Source organism: Sander vitreus, chromosome 15 (assembly GCF_031162955.1).
Source record: "Sander vitreus isolate 19-12246 chromosome 15, sanVit1, whole genome shotgun sequence".
Classification (NCBI taxonomy): domain Eukaryota; kingdom Metazoa; phylum Chordata; class Actinopteri; order Perciformes; family Percidae; genus Sander; species Sander vitreus.
In genome coordinates, this window is record NC_135869.1 from 4299713 (window position 1) to 4324536 (window position 24824).

At 40.0% G+C, this 24824-nt stretch overlaps 2 protein-coding genes and 1 long non-coding RNA gene across 5 annotated transcripts; all 3 read right to left on the minus strand.

Moving 5' to 3' along the window:
• Positions 1-1039: 1039 nt before the first annotated feature.
• coa3b (cytochrome C oxidase assembly factor 3b) lies at positions 1040-5527 on the minus strand. Its single transcript, XM_078269746.1, has 2 exons — positions 5305-5527; positions 1040-3327 (listed from the first exon to the last, which is right to left on the minus strand). Exons 1-2 carry the CDS (start codon positions 5471-5473, stop codon positions 3221-3223), a joined length of 276 nt encoding a protein of 91 aa, XP_078125872.1. The 5' UTR covers positions 5474-5527; the 3' UTR covers positions 1040-3220.
• Positions 5528-7640: 2113 nt separating this feature from the next.
• On the minus strand, positions 7641-9545 carry LOC144530624 (uncharacterized). Of its 3 annotated transcripts, XR_013503134.1 has the most exons (5): positions 9102-9545; positions 8395-8537; positions 8244-8303; positions 8093-8141; positions 7641-7808 (listed from the first exon to the last, which is right to left on the minus strand). It is a non-coding gene; the product is annotated as an uncharacterized LOC144530624 (long non-coding RNA). The 3 variants fall into 3 exon arrangements; XR_013503135.1 differs by lacking the exon at positions 8093-8141; XR_013503133.1 differs by having other exon boundaries at positions 8244-8537.
• Positions 9546-11639: 2094 nt separating this feature from the next.
• LOC144529966 (beta-1,4 N-acetylgalactosaminyltransferase 2-like) lies at positions 11640-16948 on the minus strand. Its single transcript, XM_078269336.1, has 7 exons — positions 16839-16948; positions 16437-16523; positions 14870-15051; positions 12628-12771; positions 12501-12525; positions 12001-12054; positions 11640-11884 (listed from the first exon to the last, which is right to left on the minus strand). Exons 1-7 carry the CDS (start codon positions 16927-16929, stop codon positions 11640-11642), a joined length of 828 nt encoding a protein of 275 aa, XP_078125462.1. The 5' UTR covers positions 16930-16948.
• Positions 16949-24824: the final 7876 nt, after the last annotated feature.

Below are 24824 nucleotides of genomic sequence, written 5' to 3' on the forward strand. Positions count from 1 at the left end.
ATTAAATGTGTTCACCAATTGGCACAGGTGTGTGAAATTATGTTTATTGGAATGGGCTCTCTGAAGCGGAGTGTGCGGATAAGCACTGGTTATTATTTACAACATATTAACAATTGTATTCCATTTTATTATTCTCGAACTATTGAGTGACTGGAATTGAGTTTTTAAACTAAAATGTACCAGATATACGTGCCCACAACACAGGTTTGAATGTTGGTTCTAACACACTCACACATTCAAATGTGTGTACTTGTATTTGATTAACAAATGTCTTTTCAATCATACACTCACCTTGACTAGACTACTTACTCTATAAATGCAGTTTAATGTTTTACGTCCATCCAATCCATCCAATCCATCAACCCCAGCTTCATTAAGGAGGAGTTGCTTGATCACACCCATGAAAGTGCATTTTGTAAATGTTAAACTTCCAACTAAAAGAGAATGACAAAAGCCAATGTAAAGTATATTTGCCTGTATTTAAGTAAAATAATATTTTTGGAATATTTGGATACATTTACAAGTAAACGTGCCGTAAAATAAAATGTATATTGGTGTAATATATTTTATTTTTTTTTTTATCTTCCATTTTTCCTCCTCTGTTTCATTTCTATCTATGGTTTATAAAGCCTCTGTAAGGTTGGCTGCGCTGCTGAGAGTTTATTAGTGTAATGTTGTGGCGTTGCACTTGACAATGAAACATCAGTTTGTTGCGGTCCGCCATGTTTTTTTATTTGTTTGGCGTTGCACACCTGGAATGTTTGTAGGTCGGATTTTGGACATTTTAAATTGGTAAATCCCGACCTCCAACTTTGACTGGAATGCAGCAGAAGTACAAAAATACAATGTTTGACAGGGACTATCTGCTCAAACCAAGCTGGCATCACAGCTGTTGGCTAGTCATTCATACATAAAAAAATTACTAAATACATTTGGGATTCCTTCTGTCAGCATTCATAAATATGCAGATTCATTCGATTCCATTATCAGTGTGCCGCAATTCCAGTCAATTAGAACATATAGATGAACGAGTAGATACTTTTGTTTTTCTCACAATAATATTTATTTCTAATTTTAACAATTAGTCTTCCTTCCATCACACCACACATATACTCTGCCAAAAAGTAGTAACACTTCAAATGTTTGAAAAGGTTTCGCTGTTATTTCCACCACAGAGACCATTGGTGAGAATTAATCTGAAGACCAGATATGATTTAACCCTCCTGTTGTCCTCGGGTCAAATTTGACACATTTATTTCAAAAAGTTTCTATATCAGAAATGTGGGTTTCTTTCAACCAAATAAAAAAAAAAAATAACATGGATGGTTCACTACTTTCATTGAATGTAGGTGTTTTATTCAATTTTCATTTTCATTTGAAGAAAAGAATTGATAAAAGAACGTTGAAAAAAAGTGACAAAAAAGTCGGAAAAAACAATCAAAATATTGAAAAGCGCAGGAAAAAAAATAATAAATAAATTAAAAAAATCGACAAAGAACTCCTGAAAAGTGACAAAACGTCGGAAAAAGTGACAAAAATGTCGAAAAAAGCTTCAAAAACGTGGTAAAAAAAATGTTGACTCAGGAAAACAAAAAGGAAGACAACACAAGAGTTGCTTAATGGATTAGGTATCAATTTGTTCAATCAAGAATTGAGCCATGTACTGTATATTTGTAAGAGGCTGTTGTACCAGGTACATACTGTACTGTACTGCTGACATGAGAGATGCCATTGAATTGCAAGATTTGTAAATTGTAAATGTTTGGTGCAAAGTTCTTTTCAGTAACAAACTGTATTGCCATTATATATGAAATGCTTGCCTGTAGACACATTTCACACGTGTGCATGTTCTGCAGATCTGCTGTGCACTACCTAAATGACTTTAAAGGCTACCCTAGCAGTTCATTTGAATGAATTCATTGGAAATGGACCAAATCAACAATGTCTCTATTTTCGCTATAATTAGTGCCATTGTACATATTTTTTAAGTTAAAGTGAATTTATTAGGAAATGATGGACCTTCCGCAATATGTCGAGGCAACGCTTTACTCAAACTAGGTTTATATTAATCCAGAAAATAGTTCAGAGCAATAATTTCGACAATAGATTTTTTTTATGTATGTGTATTTCCAAACAGAAAAGAAGCAATGAAAACATTTGTAATTTCCTTATATATACACTGGAGTGGCAGGTTGTATGTAATGCCTCGATTCTACAGCATGGTTCAGCTCGACCCGACTCACTTTTGGTACCAGGTGTTTTTCTCAAATTTTGTTTTCTTTGAGATCCTGGATCCTTTCATCGGAAACCAAACAGAGGAACGTCTGCACTTCGTCAATTGACCCCGGCGTGTTTTGCAGGCTGCCATTTATTAAAAATATTTAAAAATCTGGGCCGAGTTACTCAAGAAATTGTGGTCGCTATTGACGTTAGCTTGGCTATTTAAAAATGGCGGGGTTGTGGAGGATGTCCCGTGTCTCTTTGACCAATCAACGTTCTGCAGTGTTTCACACTGTCTGCTCGCTTGGAACGTCAACTGAGGTGGTACCAGATACTATCCACTAGGGGTGGTCGGGGGGAATAGAAAATCATATATCTCGTGATTGTTTTTGTGACGATTTTTAAAATTAATTTTCCCCACAATCAATATTAATTTTTTTTACTAATGATTCACCTAAGTATTTTCTGTTTATACGGTACCGCTGACGCCGACTACATCTTATCTGTTTCCAGCGAAACTGACGGAAAGAGGAAAATGCAGAGAATCCATGTTATGTTTTTCTTTATAAATAAAATAAATGTCAAACTGACTGACATGTGACGTGCATTCTTCTTAGAAAACGATTATGTGTCATGATATGTTGTCTCTAGAGGTGTATTATTCAACTTTTCTTTTTGTTAAAGAAGGAAAAGAAAACCGCAACACTCAATACTATTGAAATCGCAATACATGAAAATTGCAATACAAATCAAATCTGCACCCATGTATCGTGAAAGAATGGAATCGGGACAAACGCATATTGTCCCGGCCCCACTATCCACAGCTTTCTCCAAATGGAAATCCCCCAACAACAACAAAAATCAAGTTGAAATTAAATGGAAATGTGTCTTTAGTGTGAGAAGCTCAGCAGACATGCCTCATCACATGCCAGTGCGATGTCACCATACAGTCTATGCATCTACTCTACGGTAAGTCCAGGACAGTTCATTGTCGGTGCCATCAGGAGTTGGCGCCGGTCCGCGGCCCTCTGATGATGTGGACCTTGGCTTCTTCATCCAGCTCGTCCATGATTCTCTCCTGTTTGACGGACAGGATGGTGTAGCTGACTGGACAAGTGTAGGTCAAAGGAAAGCACGATAACACTTTGAAAACAGCCATGTACCAGCCTGGTCTCACAGAATTCCGTGAAATGATCACGAACTGTTAACAGCGCATTACGTGGTGGTGGCACGGAATGTGTGAAAATTCCATGTGGCCACCACGGAAAACAAAGCCAATGTAAAGTCAATGAGAACATGACGTAGCATTAAGAGTGACTTCGGTAGCGAGTAGTATGTAAGGCCGAAATTCCGCGTAAGGAGGTTGGTTGGGGTGGTGGATGGGTCAAACACAGGACTTTTACCCAGGAGACCGGGGTTCGTGTCCCGCATGTCACATTTCCTAAAGTCGCTTTCTTCTTTTCCTAAACCCAACCGTCCCGTTCTTCTCGCAGGTCACGGAACCGTAAGCCCACCCATGACTTTTTCCTTAACTTAAGGGGCCGTGTTTATTTTACGGAATTCTTCCGTGGGCCCATCACAGAATTTTCGGCGATCCGTGTTCATTTCACGGAATTCTTCCGTAGGCCCATCACGGAATTTTCGGCAATCCGTGTTCATTTCACGGAATTCTTCCGTGGGCCCATCACGGATTCTTTTGCAATTCCGTGAAACTGCCACAGATTTTGAGTTAAGGGGCTGTGTTCATTTCACGGAATTCTGTGAGATCAGGTTGCATGTACAGTATCTTGATTTTTTTTTTCTGGAGAGCCAAAAAATTAAAATGTGTATTAATATTCTTAAACAAACTGCCACAGGGCTTGAATGATATCGGTGCCTGAGCTGGACATGTGGACGCAGATGCAATACGCAGAGGACATTTCACCAAAAAATATTTCGGTAGCTGAGGATGCAGCTGGCTGATAGCAACTAGGGCTTCACAATATACAGTATGTTTATCATCGCAATATCTACTGGCGCGATAAGGACATCGGGAAAGGCTGCGACATATCGATAAGGACACTCGAGAGATTTTTTTGAGTTAGTTGAGAGAAAGTACAAAACTACACTTTAAAATGTAACTGTCACTCTTTTTTTTTTTTTTTTTTTTTTAGTGCTGCCTTTTATACTCAATTCAATGTTTAATTTCTTCGGGGTAAAAAATGTTGGAAATTATTTCCTTTCAGTTGTTTTATGTGTCGGTCATTTCATGGGATTTGTTGACAGTAAGAAAAATATATTGAGTAAAACCATCCTTCAAAATCAAACTGCTTTGGCAGATATCACGTCACCCTTTCAATTTCAGCTGTTCATATTAAAGTAAAAAAAAAGTAAGAGCAAAGCAATGCTGTTTTTGAATCAATATTCAAATCACAGTTCTACAAGGTGCTTGGTTTTTACAAGATTTTACACAGCATAAGGGTTTATTATTCTCTGTATATTATTATGGGCAGGGGCTATACTCCGGCACCCTCTGGTGACAAAAAGTTATAATGCAAAGACGTGAATTTGACGTTTAGATTGGACCACATTAAACATTTAATTGACTCAATTCCAAAAATAACTACAGAAAAATAATTGATTATAGATTTCATTTTGTTCCAATATACAGGGCAAGCTGAGAAAAGTTACATTCCTGGTGTTTGATGAAAACTTCACAAATCTGCCCTGTTATAGAATGAACTCATTTAACTTTGTTGTTTTTGAGAGGACTTTATTCTCCATTTCCTTTTCTTTGCTTCGGCGAGTAACGGGTGCTTTTCAGTATTAATACATACTACTATAATACATGTACGTCACAAACGTTATATCTTTTGAGTGAGTTACAGTTAGCATGAAATACCAATGCTTTCTCAACTCCCTTGACCATCCAGTAACGTTAGACATAACATGACGTAGTTTAAGTACAGCTAAGAGAAATTATTTTAACATTTTTCTAATATCATTTGAGCCGCTGAATGAAGGACACAGTTCATATATTTTGTGTTACGTCAATTAGTTAGCTTATATGCTATCTATCTGACCAGAAAGTGCAGCGAAGGATACACAAGCCGACCACAAACGTTCCGATAGCCAGGCCGGTCAGCAGGTTCCGGCTGCGGATCCGCGATGCGTTTTGCTTCCAGTAGTCGAGCTCCCGTCGTCGGCGGAGGAGTTGTTTCTCCGCCGCGGTCAGCAGAGGTTTTGCGGATCCTTCTGCGCCTAGCTCCGCCATGACTTGTTTGGATAATCAATCAGCTGCTTGAAGTTGCATGAACCTGAATGATTCTTCTTCTTAAAAAAGAAGAAAAGAGCCTACCGATACCGCCACCTACTGTATCGGAGTGTGAATACTAATTGTATAACGTTAGGCTATTCAAATGATTCTAAAAATGATATCCTAGGCTACTCCTCCTAGCTCATTTTTAGCTCAGCATGGTCTCCTGTGGCTGTATTGTATCGTCCTACTCATATGTTGTCTGTAAAACTGAAAGCTGTTATTGTATTCATATTTCAGTAGCCTGGACTGGGCTGACAGTAGCGATATGGCTTTTGTGAAGAAAAATATATACTTTTTGTTGTTAATTGCTGTCTTAAACTTTACAAGAAGCGACTGGATGTCATTGTTCTATCAATTGGGATTCATTTGAATAAAAAAATTCAAATTCACAGTCATATTTAAATGAAATATCAGATATGGTTTTGCTTCTTGGCTCAGAGCCAAGTGAGGGGACATCTGGCTGAGACTATTGATTTATTGAGTTATTTTCGGGCCAAGTTAAGCCTTGTGTTGTTGACATTGGCTGCTCTGATTTCCTTAAAACCCAATATGTAGCCTATAATGGTATTTAAGTGATGACATTTTCTCTGCACCACACAAACTGTGCTTGAACATTTATCAAAAGGTGACACAATATGGAAATCCCCATAAAGCACTGATATACAAACAAGCAGGAGCATAGCACCAAATTCCAGAACCTGTAGGCTACTTAGGCACTCTTTATGGGCCCCTCCCCACCCTTGCAAACAAGAAAATATGTCATGTTTTATGGACTAGGCTATAGTATGAACAAATTATTCATTTGGTTTGCAGACAAAAAATGTACAGTATGTTCCAGTGACAAGTTGCGCGGATGTTATTATCACAGTAAGCTACGTTGTGTTAGCTAATGTAGTTGCTAGCTTAGATAGCCCGTTGCTAATAGTCTACCTGAGAATACGGTCCAACGTCTCTCTTTATCTCGGCGATCCACTGGAGGCGAGTGTCCGCATTTCTCGGAAACCGATGGAAAGACGAGCCACCACAATTTTCTGGTCTTTGGTAGGAGTTACAGGCTGGTACACAACAGTAGGGCTGAACGATTCATCGTTTTCAAATCAATATCAAGAATGGAAAGAACGTGAGTAGCTAATCGTGAAGACCGCGATTAATCAAATGTGTAGTATTTAGTCGAATGTTTGGTGTAACATTTGATTTAACATTTTTTTATTCCTCTTTTATTATATTTACTGTTCTTTCACAAGATAAATGCTGGAATAATGTTACATATCACAGATTGTTTACAGAAATGTCCTCTTTTCAGTGGATTTTTCATTTACTTTATTTAACATGAGCGTAGAAGGTGCAATATGTAACTAAAACGAAAACGCAACTCGATTCGTGACCGCAATATCTGGCAGAAAAATCACAATTAGTCCCCCCCCCACATCGATCAGCCCTACACAACAGTATGCCATGATAGACGCAGCATACGGGCTGAAATATGTGCCACCAGAAACTGAATTTGGATCATTTATATTTGAATTGCTAAACTTGAATCACCGCATTGAAAAACTGAATCTGAATAGTATAATTTGAAATTGAATTTAGCCGTTTGGAACTGAAGTCCAATAAAATGTGATCCTCGCTGAAAATTCAACTCTCTATATAACTTCACATTCAGTTCTCACAATTCATATTTAGTTCTCAAAATTCAATTTCAAGTTACTGTGACAGACATCCGGGTAGTTGAAGGTCACCTGTATCTGGGTCATCTGTTTGCCAATATCAATGTTCCTGCTACAGTAAATCCTACAGGCAAAGTGTACTGCTTCACAGGAGTATGAACCATACGCCTTTTAGGTTTTGTGTTAAATATTGTGCAGTTTGTTATGAATTAATCATTGTTTTGACAAGGTAATTAAAGCCATTTAACAACCTGCAAGTCTCAGCTCTGGTAAATTTAATTGTACTTTTGTTTTTATAAAGGTTACAGGGCATGAAAAACCTATTTGTCTTGATCAGGGATTTAGTTTGTAAAAACAAATATGAACATGGCTTTAATGATATGTATCATATTGCTCTGAAAAAACGACAATGATTTAAGAAATATCAGTGATTCTTATCAACATTTATTGAATGATTGTATATGTCGGCAGACATTACAGGCACCTATTCATGTAAGCAGAGGAAACAATGGTCTGTTCTCTCTTTTGTCACTTGGATTATGCAGGTGATGGTGCAGAAACAGGGGTGAAGTCCTTGCAGATCTCCAGCAACTCTCCACTGTTGTCTTTGTATAGTGTGCTCCCTATTTAAGACAAATTCATAGACATCAACACATAAGCTATTAGGTGTACATAGTTTCTTTTAACATCATAACTGTTGCGGCTGTAAGCGGTTCAACAAAGTGCTGCCGCGAGGGACTGAACACAGAGATGCACGGACACACTGTGACACGCTCGAGATTGTATCGCAATGATTTATTCCTCCACACGTAAAATACAACTAGTACTGCAGTTACCAAATGTAAAGTTACTTTGTGAGTCGAAATACGTGCGGCGGTCAACAGAAAGTGTTCGCTCCCAGGCTCACCATATAATGTTATCACTTCCGCTCAAACCGCGATGAAAACGCCCACCACCTACAATATAAGTGCACAATATAATAATCAATAAATAACATAAATGAGACCATAAACAACATGCAATATGTGGCTCTTCCAATTACTAATCTCTTACCTTACCTTCTCTGCTTTCGTTTTGTGGACATCAGTGATTCTCTCTCCCGGGCCTGGTTGTACACCCTGTGAATTTATGCAAGATAAAGAAATGATAAGTGTATGTAACTTGAGTGTGTGTGTAGTTGTAGTATAAAGAATTACATTATTATCAGACTTGTCAAAGATCTTGGTTCGTGCCACTGCTGCCTGCCCTTTGCACACAGGTGAGGGAGTCATGTGCTGACTGGAACAACACAGTGGCTGTACAGCACTGGTCCAAGCACACAGTGCAGCTGTGTTTTAGCTCAACAGGGGGTACTGCCGTCCCACATGGAAGAAGAGAAACAGAAATAAAATAGTTATTTTCTGTACAGTTTACTTTGCATTGATTTCATCACGGTACAAAATAAATAACTGCCATTTTAAATAGTGGTGTATTATACTAGTGAAATTGTACTTTTTAATACAGACCGATTTCATACTAAATGTTATAAGTATTTAGAGCAATATCTGAAAAACACATAACAGTGAGCCGGGGTGAAATTAGTTTAATGTGAAACGTCTGCCTAAATGAGCTCTGTTGAAGGTAACGCCCGCGAAAACCGACTAAACTAACTTCACCCCAGACAACAGTGATGCAAAAACGCAAACAATCCAGTTTCTTTTGTTCTATTAGTTATGTTACGGTTTAGGTTTTACTATTGGCTCTAGCATGTCTGAAATTAGCCAAATCCACAGGAACGTGGTTAACCAAACGAGAAAAAAAAAAATACAAAGTGGGGTCATTAAATACACTCATACTGTCCAACATTTGTTTACGGACATTAAGCTAGGCTATATGCTAGCGCCATATGCTATGTGCTTAATTTATATGTTACTCACCCTCGTAGTTGTGGACGTAACTCGATATGTCCCACGTCAAACCTTTCTCCCGTTTCCTGGTGGATGCAGGTGGAAGTGCGTTGACCATTCTGTGCACACTGTTGTCATATGTAGCTACTTATCATAAAGGATTGGACGGCGGGGGGTAAATAAACTCGGTTACAGAGTAGCCGCCCACAGGGGACTCTTTAACGTAACGGGAACGCACCCTCCACGGGGCAGGGATCATTTCATTGGTCAACACTACACCTGGCATTCTATTGGTTGGTGAACAAAACAAAAACTAATCCGAGAGCGCAGGAGAAATCCGAGAGGAGAAGATTTGCAAGTGCACAGAAGCAGCCAGAGTGCGAGGAGAAGGGCAAAAGCTGAGAGCAGGAAATCTGTCCAAGCAACCACATATCTGAGTCCAAGCAGAAAGTCTGAGCAGAAGCAGAGCAAGTCCAAGCGCGAGCAGTGACTTTTTGAGTGTGAGAGCAACGTTTTGAGGGAAAGTATTACAAAATCTGAAGGTAAAATCAATGAGAAATGCTCTCAAATTGAAATAAAGCACTCTTGAATAAAGACAGGAATAAAACTCCATATCATACAGGCCCTGCATTTAACTGTGAGCAGTATTTCTCTGGTTTATTGGTATTAAAAGAGTCTCTCCCTATCCCAGAGGGGGCAACATTGTAAGGAGATTCATACAGAGGGAGACTTTAGGCCCTATCTTGCACCTGGCGTAGTGCAAAGCCCGACGTCTTTGCCAGTTTAAGACCGACGCAGTTGTCAATTTCCCGTCCAGCGCCCACGTTGTTAAAATAGCAAATGCACCTGCGCTCATCTGTGCGCCCATGGGCGTGCTGGTCTTACAGGGAGGTGTGTTCAGGTGCATTCTTGGCGTATTGCTATCTTGAGGCAGCGGGATGTGATCGCGCCATTGACCAACAAAAACCTGGTCTGAAGTCAATAGCGCAGCATTTCATTGTTATTTTAACAGCACATTAGTAAAATGCGCCTAGGCGAACATCCAATTTCCACTGGATGCGTAACGGCTGCAGATCCGCTCCGGAATGGCGGCGGAGTCATTAGGTTTCCATTAAAGTCAGAGTGTGTATTTCCACTGACTGCAGAACGGCTGCGTTCCGACTCCGCCCCAGCTCCGGCGATCCGCAGCCCTCCGGATCCGGAGCTTCTATTTTTGACTGACGCCGGAGAGCTCCGGTAGCAATTCAGCACACGGCAGATAGTGCGGGACAGGAAGTCGAGCACAGAAACAAAATAAAAATCCGGTTAATTTTCAAAATAAAATACACTGTGCTCACAGCGGATCATATTTCCCTGCACTACACCTTGAAAACACAGCACAGAGTTGGTTCCCTTCTACTCCTCTGGATGGACACAAACTGTTGTTGGTTTTGTGGTTCTATTCTACGTGAATTTGCGAGATCTAGCAGGTCCTCGTGACTTCAGCTGTCAGTCATGGCCGCAACAAATCCGGACCTAGTGGGTATTGACGGATGGCAGAGCACGCAGCCGTTCCGCAGCGGAGCCGGTCTGCATTCAGTGGAAATCCGGACTTATGCACAGCGCGCACACTATGCCTGCCACACACACACACACACACACACACACACACACACACACACACACACACACACACAAAAATAATACAATGTGAAATAGTATATCATCTGCTCGCGCGCTTTCACTTCACGCACGAGCAGGTCAGTTTCTTCTCCTGAAAATCTCTCCTTCCTGCTTGGCAAATCCTCCATCACAATAGCAATGCTCCAAGGTACAAACGTGCCTGGCTTTTAAAGGGAATGGGAGACGGCACTCTGATTGTTACGGCCAAAACACACCTATGATTAAGTAAGACAACTAAGTACAACCCTTTTGAACCATGCACCTGGTGCACGGACCCTTTTTTCCGCCGTTTGACTAACAAAAGTGGATTTACACACGCTCTACACGCACCTGCGCCAGGCGCTTCACGCTGTTAAAATAGTGCCCTAAGTTAAGATCTGGTTTTAATCAGAACGGATCAAACAAAGCATTTATTTACATAACTGCAGGGAAATATGCAACGTGATATCATGACTTACATGCCACTTTCCTAAAGCCAAGTGGCGTGTTATCTGTACACATTTTGACCTATCCACATGTATGTCTACGCTCTATACAGCGGACGGCAGTCTGCAACGTCACAGCGTAAACATACACGCCACGTGGCACTTTCTAAAGCAACATGGTGTGTTATTGTGAGGCTAGGTGTTATCGCGAGGCTACAGTTGGGGGGTGGGTTGGGATTAGGAAAACAACAAATGTGGAAAGGAAACATCACACGTGGGACGCGATCCCCGCTCTCCTGGGTAAAAAGTCCTGTGTTTTACCAATGCTCCATTTTCACCCTTTCATACTACTAGCTACCGCGTCAATTCAAATGCAATCGCAAGGTAAGTCAATGGAGGCCAAACGGCGTTGATAAACACGCTAAAAAGCGAGTATGCGTCTTGATAAGCACACAAATTGGCTTGTCAAACATACGCCACTTCATGAGATCAGTCTGAAATATGTAACCCAATGTCCTCTTGTAGTCATGTATCCATATCTGACACACTTTAGGTGGTTTTTGAAAACGTGAAGCTGCAGTTTGAACTCCACGTCACTGTTTCCAGGGTTTCTAAAACGGGAGTAGTGAGCATTGTCCTTGTTGTTGCCTGTTTTGGGCTGATGGTCAATGGACACATGGTCACACGTGGCGACCAGCAACGAGCCCAGGCCATCCATAAAGAACTCTAGAGTCAGAAACAGACATTTGGCCTTTAACACCTGCTTGTATCATGCCCACTAAAACTGAAAGTGTGTGGACTAACTGCCACTTGGACTCCAAACTGTCTGGGACTAGACCTACCTGAGTGCGCTACCCTTTGGAGCTTAGGGTCAAATCCCACCCTCTGGACGGCATCTCAAAAGAATAATGTGCTGGGGTGGCTTTTGGAGATCATCTTCTCCTGGGCACAAGCAAAAATCCATTTAGCTTCTTTTTTTTCTTATGTTAAAGCTATAGTGTGTAGTTTCCGTCTCCACCATGAGGAATTCTAAGTAATGATAACAACACTGTCAATGCCTCCACATGACGCAAGCCTTCAGTTTATTTCATACTAATGTTCAATATGTTTGTTTGTTTGTTTGTTTGTTTATGTATGCACCAACCACCAAGGCAAATTCCTTGTTTGTGACCCAATAAACCCTTTTGTGATTCCGAGTGAAGACAATGTTGCTGCTAACAGGTCTCACTTTAGTCTTTACATGCTTATTTGTACATTTTGAGTACTTAAACTAATACTGACAATACATAATTTAGTTCAGTGCCAGGTGAAGTGGCAACACGCCAAACCAAATCTTGCTCACGGCCCCTGAAAGTACGGGGCTGGCCCTGTGTGCACACCTCACTACAGAAATAACAATGCACTTAAAACATTTTTACATGAAAATCATCAACACAAGCTGACCACTCAGACATCACTCTCATTCTTACCACGTCCAGTTCTGGGACCGCCTCCATCACCTCCACCAGCTTCTCTACCTTTGTGTTCCCCGTGGACAAAAAGTCATCGTCCACCCACAGGAAGTACTTGGTGGTTACCTGGGAGACGGCCAGATTCCTGCCAGCAAACCAGCCCTGAGGAAGAACAAACAACGTTCATCTTTGGAATCTTTTAAAATCTTTAAATGTAATGTTCATTTCAGGTGACAAGTACAATACAATGCAGAGCATTAACAGATACTATGAAATACATTTTTTCACGATGGCTATGACAATTCTTTCAATACTTTTAACAACTTTCCTAAACTCTTAACGCACCAACACACCCACAACACACAATTGGCAAAATTTCATGCTCAAAAATCACGCATTGTAAACTGAAATCCAACACAAATTTTCAAAATACAATAATACACTAATACAATACATTGTGTCTACCAAAACAATGCGATCATGTCTCAAAAATCAAATAATTCTTCCAAAACACTAACACATGTTCTCTCCCAACAGGAACATTTAGTCAATCATGGAACAATGTCATACAAAACACTAACATCCCATGGAATTACAGAAACTGCATTAATGTGTCAGGTCTGCCCTTATGCAATAGACAACAGTGATTGTATTGATCATAGATTGTGTTTTGCACTGCAGTTTCTCTTAAAGCCTGCATATGCATGCATATATTTTTTATTTGGGCTTTTCCACCTTTATTTGACAAGACAGCTAGTTGAGAAAGGGGGAAGAAATTGTCACAGGTCGGATTCGAACCCTTGACCTCTGCGTCGAGGCATAAACCTCCAAGTATATGCGCGCCTGCTCTACCATTTTGTTTCTTTTGCTGCATAAATTCAATACAAAAAAAAATTACAGTAATGACCCATCTCAGAGTAGCTTTATAGAACGTACGGTTTCGGAAAAAAAGGAGACAGAGACAGAATTGTCCTGGTACTCCTCTTCCTCTCCCTCGTGAAGGCATTTTTCTAATTTTCTGTGTTCATCTACAGTATATTGTTCAAAAAGGCCCTCTTTTACTGTACTACCATATGATCATGCGATTGAAAGAACCTCAACACCTGAGTGTGTTTCCTAGATGTCAATCAGCTGTGATTGATCTATTTGCATAGCTTTAATCAGCTGTTTCTCAGTACCAATGGAATAAAATCCAGGGGATATATTTGTGTTTCAATTTACAATATGATCAGCTGTTCACTGTGACTTTAGCCTATAAGTTAGGTTAAGAATGTGGTGGTGTTATCTGTTCTGACATACAGTGTGAAAGCATTTGCAAATTGGTCGGTAAAGATCCATTGTTTTGGTCTCGGTGGAGCTTGTGTGTAAAAGAAGTTCAAGCATTTTAAATTTGTGTTAACTGTATGCATTTTGTGTCAAAGCAACAAGAAATGTGTTAAATGTATAGCCTACACAGACGGATGTTGTACTAACTGTGTTAAGAGTTTAGGAAAGTTGTTAAAAGTACTGAAAGAATTGTCATAGCAATCGTAAAAAACTGAAACTTTCAATAAAATAACAACAGCAGCTCTAATTGTGGTTAGAGTTTCTCAGAAACTGTTAGTTCTGCAAGCGGCTCTACTTCTAATGCAAACAGGAGTGGGGATAATCTTGGAGCAAACCTTTACTATGCTGTTGAGGCCGTTCTTGTCCTTCACAGACAACCCACTAAACCAGCAAATGAAAGAAAATATTAGAAGCCTTTCAAAAAAAAGATTGATAAAATAAAATAGTATCACAGAGTATCAAAGAGTCAGGCTTCCGCATTAAATGAATTCTTCTTTGTTGACCCCCGCTTGACAATCAGATGACTTGTTTACATAAAAAACTTCAGCTAAGAGTCAAGGTACTGGTAGTAGTCAACAAATTCAACATTTTCATTATTTTTAATGCTCGCTTTTGGTGTGTCCTTAATCCGCCGAAAATCACTGACTACCTCCACGGTTTTTTAACACATTAAGATCTCATCACACCATTCAATAAAAGCAGGTAAGGCATTAACATGGTCAGAGTATGAGCCTTCAGGAAGAGTCAGGAGGGCAGTTTCATCATAAAACTTTACAACACGAGATGCTCTGCAACTGTCTGTGTACATTATGAAAAGCTGATCTGGTCATTTAAAATAAGAAGCAAGGCAGTGTGTGTGTGTGTGTGTGTGTGTGTGTGTGTGTGTGTGTGTGTGTGTGTGTGTGTGTGTGTGTGTGTGTGTGTGTGTGTGTACCTGTGCCGGAGGCATTAAGTACTGCCGGATGTGTTCTCCAGTAATGTGCTCTGGTTCAAAGCTGTCATCTGCAATGATGACTTCTATGTTGCTATAGAAACGTCGGATGCTACTCAACAACACCTTGAGTTGTGGGTAGCGCAGAAATGTCTTTGTGGCGATGGTGACATGAGAGCTGATATCTGACAGACAGAAGTAGGCAAAGAGTTAGTTCAAGAAAAGACACAAAGACATTATGATTAGAGTACATGAACTTGCTAGCTGCCTTCTATCAGCGTTTTATAACTCTTTTTACAGAAGAATACTACAACGTGAGAGAGGTGCGTCGGAGGGGGACAAGCAGGTCAAAAGTTGCAAAGAAACTCCCGCACACTGTCTAACTTGCAAAAAGTAATTCATTTGATAGTAGGGCATCGTCTTTTTAACATGAGATTAGCAAAAAAAAAAGCTAGTCAAAAAGCTAGCACTAGATCAGTGTTGTTTGATAATTATGAAGAAAAAAAAATCCTCGATTCACAAATCAAATATTCATGTGCAGATACACTATAAAAAAAAAGTCCAAAGCTGTTTACCACAGACTGTAAAAATAGTGGAAGTAGCACCGTGGCGTTCATTTTGAAGCCTCAAGTTTGGCAATTTGGCCACTGTCGCCTTCTTATTTTGTTTTTAAAACAGACATGACGATTTTTTGACGACCGGGTGGAACTGGGGATATTTTAGTGATGGCCAGTGTTGTTTATGGTTGCAATAGTGCTGCGCTAAGCTAAATGCTAAAGAGGGTAAGTTGTAGATTTTCAACCCTTATGAAGTCATCCAGTGGACCTCCGGGTATTGGAGCCATTCATCTGCATGTACGGCAGTACACAGAAAAACAGCAAACTTTCCCTTAGGTCACCAGCTAATGTTAGCACTAGCTAGCTAGCTTGGTTGGTTGGCAGAACCAGGCATTTTTAGGCGACCAAGATGTTCCAATTAACTATGATTAAGTGAAAACACACAGTAGGAGGGTCATAGTTTAAGACGAAAACACGGGCAACACGCAAAAACAAGTTCAGGTCTATTTTAATGTACACAGTGCCATGGTTAGCATAGCTAAGTCTCTGTCCTGATTGACAGGTCAGCTGGTAGCCCCGCCCCTAAAGCATCCCCTGCTTTATCGTCAATTTTAAAACAAATGGAACCGTCATTTACTAAATGAACTCCATGCTTTATCGAAGAAGACTTGAAAGTAGCGAATGAGGCCATGAACCATTACGAGAATGTTTACTGAGGTAATAAGTCAAGTGATAAGTAGGGTCATTTTCTCATAGACTTCTATGGAAACAGACTTCCTTATGCTAACAGAGCAGTCGCCCCCTGCTGGAAATTAGATAGAATGCAGGTTGCAGGAGTGATTTTAAATTTGACTAGTCGTTTATCTCATGAAAATAATGCTGTGACATCATAATGATTAATGCTTCATTGGCTCAACCCACAGAGCATAGAAGCAGCACTTTCCTGCTATTGATAATAATTAAATGTTAACTTAATTTTTATCCACCAGACTCCATGTTGAGTGCACTCCTACCTGTCCCCATGTCGTGCAGCACTGGCAGCTGAGGCTGTTTGATGGTAATGGGAAACACAGCTTCGTGGTTTTCAAACTGGAAGCATGCTAGGTACAGAAAAGGACAGCTAAGCAGTGTCTTACTCCTAACGTACTAGTTATTTATGACATTTAGGAAACACAGTGGGTTTAAACTATGCTGCCAGTGAACCACAGTAACTTATTTCACGAAATCTACTAAACACACACAGAAACACACATGTATGCACATAAATGCCTGTACAACACATTGGCAACTGCACTAATTCTTTTTGATTACATGTACTGTATCTTGTGTATTTTGTGCATTTCATTTCTGCAACGACAGCCATTTCACATCAAGATTCGGTTTTCTAGCTCAGTTCCTATTTCTTAGATGCATACCGAGGTCTCCAGTGTGTATATGGTAGACAGTGCTGGTGTAGATCACTTTAGCCAGCGCGTCGTTGAGGATCACCAGGCTGCTAGACTCCATAATAAGTCTGGTCCCACCACCACCTGTAAAAAAAAGTTAACTGTGGGGCGACCTCTAGCTCACCCAGTAAGAGCGTGTGCCCGATGTAGGCTGAGTCCTCTCCAGCGGCCCGGGTTCGAGTCCAACCTACGGCCCTTTGCTGCGTGTCGTACCCCATCTCTCTCCCACCTTTCCTGTCTATCCACTGTCATTTTCAAATAAAGGGAAAAGCCCCAAAAAAATGAAGAAAAAGTTAACTGTATAGGATTTTGTAACTGTAACTAAGTGTGCAACTGTATAATAATTACTGTGGTACTTTGATTGGTTGATAACTGCTATATTAATTCAATTCAGTTTGTTGAAATCATCAAGTAGCTTTATACTTTAAAAGGGATGCACCGATACCCAGATGTAAGTACAGGTACTACATACAGATTTAATACCATTACAGTTCTAACAATAACTTTGAAAACGTGTTATATTTTAATCAGATGGTTCTCACTTTCTGACACATTCAGTGGATTTCAATGCCACACAACATACAACTGTAACTGAAATGATATGTTATCATATGTGAGTGCTGTCGGTGAGGACTGAGTGAGAGGCAGGTAGGCAGGCAGAAAAAAAGCTTCAGCATTATCAGCGTTGAGCCTGTTTCTGTTTTCAACTACAATATGTGACACTGGGCTAATAGTACAGGCATTATGCAACATGACCCCACCCAAATTGCAACAGAAACTCTTTCAACTGATCTAGTCTCATAAAAGTCTCCTCTAGAACATAAAAGTCCTAAGAAATCCAAGTGGTGGAAAGTAATGAAAAATGAAATGATGAAAATTGGTGATGCCAATTTCCCATTGCAGCCCATGTTAAGGGGAGACACTGCAGGTGAATAGGGGAAATATTAACAAACATATCTCCATGAAACTTCCCCAGTTGATGACTTACATTAAAACAATCATCTGTGGACAATAAAGGTTTTCGTATTCACATTTGTATCCATTTTTGTCCCACCCCTAGTAATAAATGGACTGAAAACAGGCAAACTGCTCCACACTGGTATGGCTTAATTACTGACAGTCAATGCACAGTTGTTGGGGGGGTTTGGGGCATTTTAGGCCTTTGATAGGACAGCTTAGTCATGAAACGGGAGGGGGGGGGGGAAATGACATGCAGCAAAGGGCCGCAGGTTGGAACTGAACACACGGCCGCTGCGGCGAGGACTGAGCCTCTGTACATGAAGCACATACTCTACCAGGTGAGTTACCCAGGTGCCCCAGTCAATGCACAGTTAGGGAATGATGCATTTGTTCTCATTTTTTAACCTGGCTGATATGACCACAAAGAAATACAGCACAATGTAAAACTATTGTCAGATATTATTAGCTCATTTGCTTAAACAAATCAGACTTAGTCATATCAATTCGAGAACTACAACAACGTAATGTGAAGTTAGTTCTGATATCGAAATCTCACCTTCACCTAGATTCTCCGTAGTCAGGACCCCTTTGGACACATTCAAGGACACCTAGAGTAGACACACCAGAGTAAATCTATTATCTTCTACATTTATTTTAAACAATAAAAAAACAGTTTGATCCTCTTTAATCTATATTTGTATCTGGATTGGGGGGATATCTAACGATACATTATGATAGATGGCCATGCTGACTGGCTGATAGCAGCCATGCTTTTTGAAATTTAGATTAAAAATTGTTCTCAAGTTCAAGTGGGTCAGTCTTGCAAACACTAAAGTAAACGTCCGTTTCATTCCTTCCTGACTTCTCAGGGCAGTAAACAAAGTGGACATGTCTCATTGCACTCCACTTAGGTCAAAATCCCATGAACAAGCCCAGCCTGCTTTAGACATTCACCCGTTGTGATCCTCTCGCTGTTTGCAGTTGATCCATAGATTTCTTCCGAAACCACTTCTGTTATGGTTATTCAGATTTATCATGTTGTGGAGTCATCTGAACTTTACAGAATCATCACGAGGTTTTCAATGCCGGTTTTACTGACATTGCAGCACAGTCTCACTCCCATCGCGTCAAAACGTGACCCTTGGTCAGGTGCCTTTGGCGTCATATTTAGACGTGCTTGGTTGCGACTCTTGGCGTCACTTTTTGATGCTCTCGGGACTGGCGTCTAGCCCTTTGGCGTCATATTAAGACGTGGATGGGACTCTTGGCGTCACTTTTTAAAGCTGTGGGTCGGGACCAGTGTTGGCAGTAACGCGTTACTGTAATTCCACTACTTTTAGCGGTAACGAGTATGTAACGAAATATTTTACTATAACGCAATTACAATTACTGAAATTGAAATGAGTTTGTTACTCGCTTTACTGTCTTTTGTGAAAAATGAACGCATGCTGCTCTGACAAGAAGACAGATAGGCCTACTTTAGCTGCTTCTGATCTAACGTCGCAGGACCTTATGGTGGCGCAATGATACACCAATCGAACAATGAGCATTAAACCACAGCATGGCTGATAGTGCGGATAGAATGGGCGGATAGAATGAGCTTTCTCTAATGGTATGCAAGTATGGACACTGTAAAATGATAACAAAGGAGGCAGTTTATCATTTAGTCTTCTTGACTCTGAACTCCCGATGCAAGTAACAAGTGAGCAGTGACACACGTTTTGGGTGCTACCGTATATATCACAGTATATGCGCAGGCACATTTTAACTACTCATATATATATATCTCAGCACCAAGCCAAGAATATTATATAGCACCAAGCCAAGAATTATTTCTATAAAAACAGATTGTATTTAAAGTTATTTAAATGTGACTTTAATATGACACAATGTTGCCTTTGTTACTATACAGTATTACTTTCTGTATGTTTCATGTTAAATGTGTTATCATTAGGGATGGGATCACACCAACCTTGTAGCTGCTTCTTTGTCCCGCATGCAGTGCTAAACCTGAAATCAAAATCACCTCATGCTTTCATACTTTAACAGGACACATCTCTGGCTTTGGAACGTCCTCCTGTTAAACTGCTAAAAAAATCCCCAAGCAGCTGTTTGAGCTGTACTATGGTAACTCTGCCCTGGAAATAAACACACAGTGTGTCAGGATCAGGAACACACCTTTCATATTGCTAAGTCAACTCGTTTGCTGTGGCATTGTTTGTTGGTTATTACTACTCTCAGTTACCATATGTTTTGTATTGGCTTACACCCATGCACCCATGCTTTTTGGAGTGTGATTGGGTTTTACTTTAAGTTTTAAGATACACTACAGTTTTACAACTTTTCACCAGATATTCTAGCCATGTTTCATTCAGGGCGCGACTAAATCCCCTGACACGTAGACACATTTCTGGTCCCAACTGGTTTAGCCCCGAGTGATACAGCATTATTTTTCACTGTATTGTTTCCATGACTCACCAATACCAACCCAACTTATCCAACTATTATTATATTATATTATATTGCTATTGCTCTAATTCATAAAAAAGGAATTCCTATATATTAGGGGTGTGATTCTCATTTGAATCGCGATTCAAGCTCTACCGATTCAAAATCGATTCATAGAATTATTATTACTTTTATTTATTTTTATTGTACGTCTAATGCAATCACAAGGGAAAAGTAACTACATTTACATACTGTGAATCGTTTTTTAATCGAGAATCGATTTTGAATCGTGCACCCCTACTATATATAGTTTATAGTTTATATATAGTTTATAGTTCATAGGTCAAAGGCCATACTGTAAAACCCTGGATAGGATACTGCAGAGGAGAGTTTGGCAAAGCAATCAGCAGTCTAGATAATACAGATGTAGTCCTGTTGGAACGATTGGGGTGGTGGTAAGGTCATAAAACATGCATCGGAGGAAAGGTGCTGTGCAAGGCTGCGATCCAGAGAAAAAAAGTAAAATATGTAAAGAATTGTGGCTGTACCCATTTTATAGGGAAGAACAAACTAAGCTATTCATGGCTACAGGTCATTATCATGCTGCCAAAAAAACCCATCTCAAAGTAACATCATATCAAATACCCCTTTCACACCGATGGCTCAACCAGGGTTATACCCAGGTTAGTCTCGCTTTGCCGGTAGCAAAGCTACGACGTTCGCACAGCAGGGCTGTGGAACCCTATTGCTTTCCTAAGGATTATTATTTTTCTCTGCGTAAAACTCATACTACAGCCTTAACCGTACATGGTGGGGGGGTACCGTTTTCAGGCCTGGTCCAGAACCCTGCACAGACCTCGGACACAAAAATGCAGACACTTCCACCACTAGGTGGCGCTATAGCAGAAAAAAATGGTTTACATTACATTAAACATTAAAAATACACATATCCGCGCGTTCCCTGAATCTCCTGATATAGGCCAGGCCCATTTCCGCCTAGACTTTTATGTGCGAAAAATCGCAATTTATCGTAGACCTACTTTTTCTAACTCCTCCTAGACCGTGCGACCGATCTGCACGAAACTTGGTACGTAGCATCTCCAGACCGACCTGACAAAAAGTTATCAAAATAATTTTTAATCGGAGAAAAATTGCGCAAAATTACGCACGACCAAATTTGTGTAGCTAGCTACGAAAACACAAACATTGCCACATCTCGGCCAAAATTAATGCTATCAACCTGAAACTTAAGATTCTTGTTTGCCATCACCCTCTGGGGCTTCCCACCAAATTGGCCACTAGGGGGCGCTACAGGTCCCAAAAGTTTATATCTCATTAAAGGCTCATCCGATTTTTACAAAATTTTGAGGCTATCATCTAGGGCCACTCCTGAGGCCACGCCTACAGTGGGGTACTGATTCGTCAAAGTGGGCATGGCCTATGGGACCCAGGTTTGGATTCACCACTTGCACTAATGTGAGCAATTTTAAATTTACAGTGTAGATGTAGAATGGTTCATGGAACTCACATACCAAATATTACACAGATGGACCACTGAGTGGCGCTATAATAACGTCAAATGTGGTTTTTGCCTATAACTCCCACAATACACATCGCACATTAGAAAACCTTACATCCAAGTGTTCCTTGAATCAAGCTGAATCACAGCATATAGACCACGGCCATTTCCGCTAAGAGGTTTTTTCGCAATGTGCAAAACCAACTTTTTCGAACTCCTCTTAGGCCGTGCAACCGATCTCCACGAAACCTGGTACATAACACCTCCAGATGGACCTGACAAAAAGTTATCAAAAGAATTTTGCTACGTTAAAGTATGCGCAATTTACAACCAAACAAATTTCCGTAGCTTTCGCGGGCTCCGCTTTCGCGGGCTCCGTCAGGGGCGACGTGCGTCAGGGGCGAATCGCGCCGGGGAGGCTTGGACCCCGTCATAACTGCTTGTAGTTCTAGTTTGTTTTGATATCTTTGTATGTGTGGATTACTTGGGTTGTTACTGACATCTGGTGAAAATGTCATGCCGATAGTCCCATCAGAAATATCTTTACTGAAAAAAAGGTTGACGCGTTCAATACTTATTTTCCCCACTGTATGTAGATACACTCCCCTACAAAATCACACCAGTAGTCAAGAATGATTTATTATTTCCAAATAGAGCTATTCATGTCATCGTGTAAACATTTGTCTTTTTTCATATCGCAATACATAAAAAAAATATATAATATATATATATATATATATATATATATATATATATATGTATATATATATGTATGTGTATATATATATATATATATATACACACACACATACATATACATATATATGTATATTTATTTATTTATTTTTTTAACCATGTTCTTACTTATACCTCTTTCACATCACCTACCAGGGTTAGGCCAGGGTTGTCTGATCAGGGTTCAACCCTCCTTTTGGAAAGTCAAACCAAGCCAGTCTACATGGGTATATCCCTGGTAGGCCTGCACCATATTGGAAAAAATTTACATTGCGATATTTCTTTTCCTGTGAGAGATAGATAGATAGATAGATAGATAGATAGATAGATAGATAGATAGATAGATAGATATGTATGTAACAATAGGCTAATCTGTTCAAAATGATCACGTTTTTATGATATGGTCTCTCAGTAATAATTGGGTCTACTCTACAATCCTTAATAAATAATAAATTAAATATTTAAATTATGACATCAATACATGCATTCATTTATAAATCCATCCATCCACTACCTGGCTTTGTGTTGTTGGAGCTCCTTAGCTCGGCGTTTGGCCATCTTCTCATACTGATCCTTGGGGATGTGATCTTTGAGCAGCACTGAGCCGCCAGGACAGGTGCATGGAGCAGGTGGGGGAAGATGACCCTGGAGTGACAAGCTGGAAGTGTGGGGGGTAAGGGGGTAATATGGAAGTTCTGAAGGATCACAATTCTATTCTCTTCTTTCTCATGTTATCACTTAACGTGCTCATATTATGCTTTTTGGCTTTTTTCCCTTTCCTTTCTTGTGTTATACATCTTTTTTGTACATGTTATAGGTTTAAAAAGTGAAGAAGCCCAAAGTCCACCCCAAAGGGACTTACCATCTCCAACAGAAAACACAGTTCACAAACTGCTCCAAACAGCTCTGTTGTAGTCCAGCCTTTACTTCAGAGACAAACGTGGTCACTTTGTAACACACGTTATAATGCTCGCCTAGCTGCTAGCATGGCACTCCCTCATACTCTGCTTCTGACTGGCTAGTAGTCCTTACCTAGCTACTGCGCATGTGCGACTCCCAACAAAGATAGAACAGAAGTGAGATGTCTCACTCTGTAGCTAAAACAGAGAGCTCAACACACAGGGTGAAAAGAGGAGCTGCAGCAATGTGCAGTACAACAAAAACATGGTGTTTTTTTAAAATTAAACCACATAAACCTATTCTGGTACAACCTCTACATACAATTATGAACCTGAAAATATGCAAAATGAAAACTGAAGATATGAAATTAAAGTGCCCATAATATAAGCACTTTAACAACCACAATGTCCAACATTTTTTAGGGCAATGCACAGAATTACTGTAACGTAGACATAGTCCACGGATATTGTTAAAAAAGGTTTTTTTAATGCCTTTTGGCCTTTCGTTGGCACACAAGCGTTTCAGGTCACTGTAAACGCAGCTTTTGGAAACCTCCGGCTAGGGTGAAGATTTTTTTAACACACTGTTTGTGTGTTGTCGTCTAAACAGGGATTGTAATGTCAGAGTGTGCACCATTATCTCCTTTGTTATGTGTGGGCAACATGTCTTGCAATGGCAGACATGGCCAAAATAGTGCTGGTAGTCTTACCATCTTGTGTAGATGGCTATAAGTAATTGTAAATCATGAGAAATATATGCCATGATCACTACATGTTATACATGTGTTACTATAATGATATTGTGAATAGTGATCAGCAACCAAATATTGATAATGTGGAAGTTACTGCCTTTTGCCTTGGTGTGACAGCTCACTTTTTGCAGGCAGTACAAAGGCAGAGTGCAGTAACTTCAAAATAGAGGTCAAAAGTCAAAAAGTCTAGATTTTTTATGTAGATAAGTTTCATTACTAAAACATATAATTATATATATATATATATAAAAATAGTCCTAGTGTCCCACCTATTATTCAATTGGCTGGACAACTAAAAAACTTTAAAGTCATTTTTCTCAGTTCCACACTCTAGCGAGTTATGGTCTTTTGCCTTTGTAGGGCAGCCTAGAGCTAAAATTCAGTATACCGGTTTGGTCTAGTGTTAGGCTTGATATCCTTTCATCTCATTCATCTAAAATACATGTTTGATGCTTTCATATATCAACACTTTCACTAATGTTAGGTTGGAGAGCTAATTTACCTGTTGGCCCACAGACTAAAGATAAGGACACCACCCAAACTAGCAGTCAGGCCTAGTCATTAGAAACCAGATGTGGGCCAAAAGAAACTGGTGAGTCTGGGGCCACAAATGGCATAGAAAGAGTTTTAGTAGAGTAAGGTA